Source organism: Montipora foliosa, unplaced genomic scaffold (assembly GCF_036669935.1).
Source record: "Montipora foliosa isolate CH-2021 unplaced genomic scaffold, ASM3666993v2 scaffold_461, whole genome shotgun sequence".
Classification (NCBI taxonomy): Eukaryota; Metazoa; Cnidaria; class Anthozoa; order Scleractinia; family Acroporidae; genus Montipora; species Montipora foliosa.
The window spans coordinates 15001-22500 of NW_027179769.1; the positions used below are offsets into that span (position 1 = coordinate 15001).

General features: G+C 40.8%; 1 protein-coding gene across 1 annotated transcript; it reads right to left on the reverse strand.

The window, feature by feature from the left end:
* Positions 1 to 3847: 3847 nt before the first annotated feature.
* LOC137989497 (uncharacterized) lies at positions 3848 to 5266 on the reverse strand (the record flags this gene model as incomplete). The annotated part of the gene is made up of 1 exon (XM_068835306.1): positions 3848 to 5266. A coding segment is annotated over exon 1 (1419 nt), but the record flags the coding sequence as incomplete, so codon positions are not given.
* Between the last annotated feature and the right edge of the window lie 2234 nt (positions 5267 to 7500).

Genomic DNA, 7500 nt, shown 5'->3' on the forward strand with positions numbered 1-7500 from the left:
TGAAATCTGGTCACAACAAAACCTACCCGTACAATTGCGTGACGCGTGACTCAAAATGTCTTTTGTCCACATAGCGTAGGTTCATAGCGCGCCATTTAAGGATATCAATCTCTCAAAAATAGGAAAGCCAGACGGCACCTTGTTAACAAGAGCACAGCTTCTTGTGCTATTGGAATTCGTATTAAACGATCCCACAAGCTATTTGAGGGGAATGGAACAGTATTTAATTGATTCAACCTGGAGCTCTTTAATCCATTTTTTTTAAGGTTCGTTAATTTATTGTTGGGGTCGTTCATCACGCGAACTAATATTTTACGGGTAGCCATCACAAAGAGGTGTGGTCTGTAAACCCGCCAACAAAACAACCTCCGACCCATCCAAAATGTTTGACTCATTTAAGTCATTTAAGCCCATGTAGACGGGGTTCATGCCTGCAAGGCCGAAATCGAGAAGAATGAAAAGCAAAACAATGAGTAAAGTGCTACTCATGCTTCCTCGCTATTGCATCAGGAGGCTGACAATAACTCGTGGCTTTGTCGAGATGACAAGAAATCGCAAACAATAAGTGTTTTGGGGTAGACTTTCATATACTGGACTAAAATGGCGGAGGACAAAAGAATTATTGTTATTCCGATTAGGCCTTGCTAATTAGGTATTATTATGTTCACGGTGTTCTTTTGTTTTATGGACATTATTTATTTCGGATCCGGTATATGAAAGACCAGAACAAAGTGAATCGCGAAGGCAATATTCCCAACAAACACTGATCCAATTATAAATTCGTTAGACACCTTTCAAAACTGAAAGATCGAGCCATAAGTGATGAAATATAGGATGTTTTCGACCAACCTCTACAGACATCAATAACAAAATATAGAAAAGTACGACTTCTGGTGGACGAACAAAAGAAGCTAATGAGAGAACTTTTGTTTTCATCCATCAACATGGCGGCGATGACGTCATGTGAAAACCTCCTACAACTTCACTTTCTCCAAAAGTCATTTTCGTTCTACTTTTTGAATTTTTTGGGGGGAGCTTTTGAGATGAGATATGTGGTGAAACTGCTCCGTTCTTCAAGGCAATTCGTAAAAGAGCTGACTAGTAATCTCCATCTTCATAACCCGAGCAGTTCTTTCAGTTAGGAAAAAATAATAACACTGAGTTTCCCGCGCAGAGATGTTAAGACACTGCCTTTCTCACATACCTTATTCTTCTCAATTATTAATTATTAAAAACGAGAAGAAAAGATATGGTGGATGCTAGAAAGAGGTAAACTGGTGAAATTCAAACAAAGCCTACAAAAGGTTTGACAGCAGCTATTGTTCTTCCTTTTGTAAAAATGGCCCCCTATTGTTTTTTCTGTCAACACCTTTCTGATGAGAAAACAAAAGGCATATATATATCATCAGAAACCCATAAGGGTTGAAACGTGTAACGCGCGTTCACAGCTTCCGAATATTCAGTGCGAACTGATTGGTTGAATGTTTCAGTGCTAAGTACCATATTTGGAAACCCCTCGCTATTGTTGTTCCAAATATGGTACTTAGCAAATTGAATATCCAGAAGCTTGTTTCCCAGCAAACAACGGACCGTTACACGTTTCAACCCTTATGGACCTTATGGGTTTCTGATATCATATATACTTTGAAATTGCAACATTTTTGAAAACGGGTGTATATATATATATATATATAAGCAGTGTACGGTTGGTTGACCTAACGATGAACTCCCAGTAAGAGGATCCACAGGATACAATGTCTCGACGCGAATTTGTAGTTAAGTGTACGTAAGGAAAAGCGACGAAGAGACAAACTCTTGACTGTTCTGGGCGAAGTTTACTACGACGTTTCGGCCGTTCGGCCTTCTTCAGGTTAAAAATTAAAAACTAAAAAACTATTTACAATGAGTGCAAATCACAACAACAGCAGCTTATATATACAGAGCAGAAATATTGAAATTAAGGAAACGAAACAAAACAAAGGTCAAAGCTACAAGGTGACATGGATTTGACAATCAAAGACAAAGAAAGAACTATAACAAAGGTCTAAACTCCAAGGTGACATAGATTTAACAATCAAAAACAAATAAAGAACTATAGGTGACATATCGATAAAAATGCATCGTATTGGGAAAATGTCAACTCACAACTACTCAATTGTAGTAATTAATGCGGTGTTTCGATCTAGATTCCCGCCTTTTAATAAGACCATGAGGATTAAGGGTAAATAATTGCGCAGTCCAATAGGCCTCCCTAGGGAGTAACAATTGTTCAAGATGCAAAGAATTTTCAAAAGACCTAATTTGTTCGGAGGATACCTAAACTTCGAGCCAGGATTCGAGCTAAGATCCGAGCCAGGATTCGAGCTAGGATCCGAGCCAGGATTCCAGCCAGGATTCGAGCTAAGATGAGCTTTCTCCGCTATTTATTCTCGAATCTCTCGGTTAGGTTAGGTCTCGAATCGGTTAGGTTAGGTCTATTTAGGTTGGTTCTAGTCTAGTTAGTTCTAGTTAGGATTAGGGTAGGTCTCGGTTAGGTTAGGTTAGGTCTCGGTTAGGTCTCGGTTAGGTCTCGAATCCTGGTTCGGATCCTAGCTCGGATCCTGGCTCGAATCCTGGCTCGGATCCTGGCTCGGATCCTGGCTCGGATCCTAGCTCGGATCCTGGCTCGAATCCTGGCTCGGATCCTGGCTTTATTCTTAGTTTATCTCATTTGTTCGATAATGATGAAGTTGATTTGTGAAATTTCATGTTCAGAGTTATTATAGTGGATAGCCAATTCACAAGTTCTTTTGTTCTTCAGCATGTTCGACTTGTGGTTACGGAATCTTACTTTAAATTCAGTCGAGGTGGAGCCCACATATTGCAGGTTGCATTTGGCACAAGTGGCCAAATAAATAACATTTTGCGATGAACAAGAAAGTTTTTGTTGAATGGAATAATGACGACCAGTAGCTGAACTTTGAAATTTAGAAGCTTGAATTAAATAATTTTTACAAAGATCGCATTTCTTATTGCATTTTGAACAACCCCCATTTTCTTCTCTTGGATTTCTACAAGAGGTTACCTGAAATTTGGATGGCGCTAACAACTCCTTAAGATTTTTAGTTCTACGATAAGCGGGAAAAATTGACTTGGACGGAAAAATTTCTTTGACTTCTGGTGAAGATTGCAATAGATGAAAGTGATTTTTAATGACTTTTTGGATATCTGGCAAAATTGGATTGTAGTCAAGCACCAGTGGAAAAACTTTCTTATCTGGTTTGACCTTTTTGCTCAAAAGTTCAGATCTAGATATACTGAGAGCTTTGTCGAACTGTTTATCGACAAGCTCCGCCGGATAATTTTGAGATTTCAAATATCCTTTGTAATCCTTACACCTATTTTGAAGAAAGTCGTTGGTAGAACAATTGCGTTTGATTCTTAAAGCTACCCCAAAGGGGACTGCTCTTTTGCAATGCGAGGGATGTGAACTCGAAAAAGGTAGATAGAGGTGGCTATCGGTGGGTTTAGCATAAACATCAGTGCTAATAAACCCGTTACAAAAATGCAACGTGAGATCAAGGACATTCAAATGACTTTCGGAGTAAACCAATTCGAATTTAATAGTAGGGTACAAATCATTGATATAATCAGTGAATTCCAATAATTTAGGTAAACCCTGAGTCCAGAGGTCAAAAATATCGTCCCTGTATCTCCACCAAAGCATAGGTCTCAAGCTACCCTCAAATTTGGCTTTCTCGTCGATGATGCCCATCGCTAGATCTGCATAACTGCACGCGTTTTTCGGTCCCATGGCCGTACCGTGTTTTTGAACAAAGCTCTGACCAGCAAACTGGCAATTATTTACCCTGAGACAAATTTCAACGGCTTCAACTAAGCAATCAGTGGAAGGAATATTATCAGATCTGGAATTAAGTGCCTTTCTAACTGCTGAAATACCTAGATTGTTGTCAATGTTTGGAAACATTGACACTACATCCCAAGACACAAGGAGGGACCCCTCAGGGAATGGGCCTTGTGCATTCAAATCTTCTAATTTGTTGATAAAATCCGTGGAATCCTTCACAAAGGATGGAAGACTTTGTGAAAGAGGTTTGAGGTAGAATTCTGTGAAAGCAGAAAGCCGTTCAATTGCTGTACCGCAGCAGGATGTAATAAGCCGAAGTGGGTTGTCACGTTTGTGTGTTTTGACATTCCCAAATGCCACTCCTGGTTTTGGCTCCAGATTTACAACCCACGTAGCAATCTCCTGGCTAATCTGCCCCTCAGATAACCACTTTCGACTCCATTCCTTAACCACTTCAAAATGGTCAAGTGTTGGGTCGGAATCTATGCTGTCATAATGCAAATCATTATTAAGCTGCCCTAGTATCTTATTTTGGTATTCTTGTTGACTGAGGACAACGAACCTAGAACCTTTATCTTGAATTCTTATAACATTTTCACTAGATTTAAGAGACCTTAAAGCTAACCTTTCTTCTCTCGTAAGATTGTCCTTGGTAGTTCTTAGATTAGCAGGCTTAAGGATGTCGTTCTTCACATTGTTGAGGAACACTTCTACCTCCGGGAAACTGGATTTTGGAGGCATCCATTGGGAAGCTGATGGAATCGCTGGAAATCGGTCGTCCACCACACGGGGGTTGTCTTCAGCATTTCTGCCGTGGAAGAAAACGGCAAGGCGGATTCTCCTTTCAAATTTATCTATGTCATCGGTCACCTTTTGCCAATTGACATCCTTAGGCACAGGACAAAATGCTGGTCCTTTCTTCAGGAGAGAGCGTTCCGCATCTGTTAGTTCAGAAGAAGTTAGATTAATAGGATTCAGGTCCGGCAAGTTGATCTCTGTTGTTACACCCTTGTCGCTACCATCGTTTTCGGCTGGAGCTCCTATATTCCTTTGGGTAATTCTTTCAAACCGCCGCGTTCTCCTTCTCGTGTTGCTAGGTTGTACGGTTCGATCTACTGCTAATGGTTGAAGGGGTGTGGCCAACGAGTACTTATGTCGTGCTTTCTTTTTCAAATCAATTTCCAGTGCTACCATCCGTTCTTTAACCTGTTTCCAAATGGTTTTAACAGCAGTTTCCTCATAATCACGAAGGAGGTGATCGCGCTGGATATGAAGTTCCCTCTGAAGGGCTTTGGTCTTAGACAAGGCTGCCGCAGAAATGTCCTTTAAGATGTTGAGGGAAGCATTGTGTAAATGCTGCTTACAAGAGTCTTGTAGATTGTCATTTTCCTTGACCAACTGAAGTTCAAATGCTAACATAAGACCTTTAGGAATACGGTTATGCTGGATGCAGCGGAACAAAAAATTACTGTGGTGCAGTTTTTTGTTCCGCTGCATCCAGCATAACCGTATTCCTAAAGGTCTTATGTTAGCATTTGAACTTCAGTTGGTCAAGGAAAATGACAATCTACAAGACTCTTGTAAGCAGCATTTACACAATGCTTCCCTCAACATCTTAAAGGACATTTCTGCGGCAGCCTTGTCTAAGACCAAAGCCCTTCAGAGGGAACTTCATATCCAGCGCGATCACCTCCTTTGTGATTATGAGGAAACTGCTGTTAAAACCATTTGGAAACAGGTTAAAGAACGGATGGTAGCACTGGAGATTGATTTGAAAAAGAAAGCACGACATAAGTACTCGTTGGCCACACCCCTTCAACCATTAGCAGTAGATCGAACCGTACAACCTAGCAACACGAGAAGGAGAACGCGGCGGTTTGAAAGAATTACCCAAAGGAATATAGGAGCTCCAGCCGAAAACGATGGTAGCGACAAGGGTGTAACAACAGAGATCAACTTGCCGGACCTGAATCCTATTAATCTAACTTCTTCTGAACTAACAGATGCGGAACGCTCTCTCCTGAAGAAAGGACCAGCATTTTGTCCTGTGCCTAAGGATGTCAATTGGCAAAAGGTGACCGATGACATAGATAAATTTGAAAGGAGAATCCGCCTTGCCGTTTTCTTCCACGGCAGAAATGCTGAAGACAACCCCCGTGTGGTGGACGACCGATTTCCAGCGATTCCATCAGCTTCCCAATGGATGCCTCCAAAATCCAGTTTCCCGGAGGTAGAAGTGTTCCTCAACAATGTGAAGAACGACATCCTTAAGCCTGCTAATCTAAGAACTACCAAGGACAATCTTACGAGAGAAGAAAGGTTAGCTTTAAGGTCTCTTAAATCTAGTGAAAATGTTATAAGAATTCAAGATAAAGGTTCTAGGTTCGTTGTCCTCAGTCAACAAGAATACCAAAATAAGATACTAGGGCAGCTTAATAATGATTTGCATTATGACAGCATAGATTCCGACCCAACACTTGACCATTTTGAAGTGGTTAAGGAATGGAGTCGAAAGTGGTTATCTGAGGGGCAGATTAGCCAGGAGATTGCTACGTGGGTTGTAAATCTGGAGCCAAAACCAGGAGTGGCATTTGGGAATGTCAAAACACACAAACGTGACAACCCACTTCGGCTTATTACATCCTGCTGCGGTACAGCAATTGAACGGCTTTCTGCTTTCACAGAATTCTACCTCAAACCTCTTTCACAAAGTCTTCCATCCTTTGTGAAGGATTCCACGGATTTTATCAACAAATTAGAGGAATTTGAATGCACAAGGCCCATTCCCTGAGGGGTCCCTCCTTGTGTCTTGGGATGTAGTGTCAATGTTTCCAAACATTGACAACAATCTAGGTATTTCAGCAGTTAGAAAGGCACTTAATTCCAGATCTGATAATATTCCTTCCACTGATTGCTTAGTTGAAGCCGTTGAAATTTGTCTCAGGGTAAATAATTGCCAGTTTGCTGGTCAGAGCTTTGTTCAAAAACACGGTACGGCCATGGGACCGAAAAACGCGTGCAGTTATGCAGATCTAGCGATGGGCATCATCGACGAGAAAGCCAAATTTGAGGGTAGCTTGAGACCTATGCTTTGGTGGAGATACAGGGACGATATTTTTGACCTCTGGACTCAGGGTTTACCTAAATTATTGGAATTCACTGATTATATCAATGATTTGTACCCTACTATTAAATTCGAATTGGTTTACTCCGAAAGTCATTTGAATGTCCTTGATCTCACGTTGCATTTTTGTAACGGGTTTATTAGCACTGATGTTTATGCTAAACCCACCGATAGCCACCTCTATCTACCTTTTTCGAGTTCACATCCCTCGCATTGCAAAAGAGCAGTCCCCTTTGGGGTAGCTTTAAGAATCAAACGCAATTGTTCTACCAACGACTTTCTTCAAAATAGGTGTAAGGAATACAAAGGATATTTGAAATCTCAAAATTATCCGGCGGAGCTTGTCGATAAACAGTTCGACAAAGCTCTCAGTATATCTAGATCTGAACTTTTGAGCAAAAAGGTCAAACCAGATAAGAAAGTTTTTCCACTGGTGCTTGACTACAATCCAATTTTGCCAGATATCCAAAAAGTCATTAAAAATCACTTTCATCTATTGCAATCTTCACCAGAAGTCAAAGAAATTTTT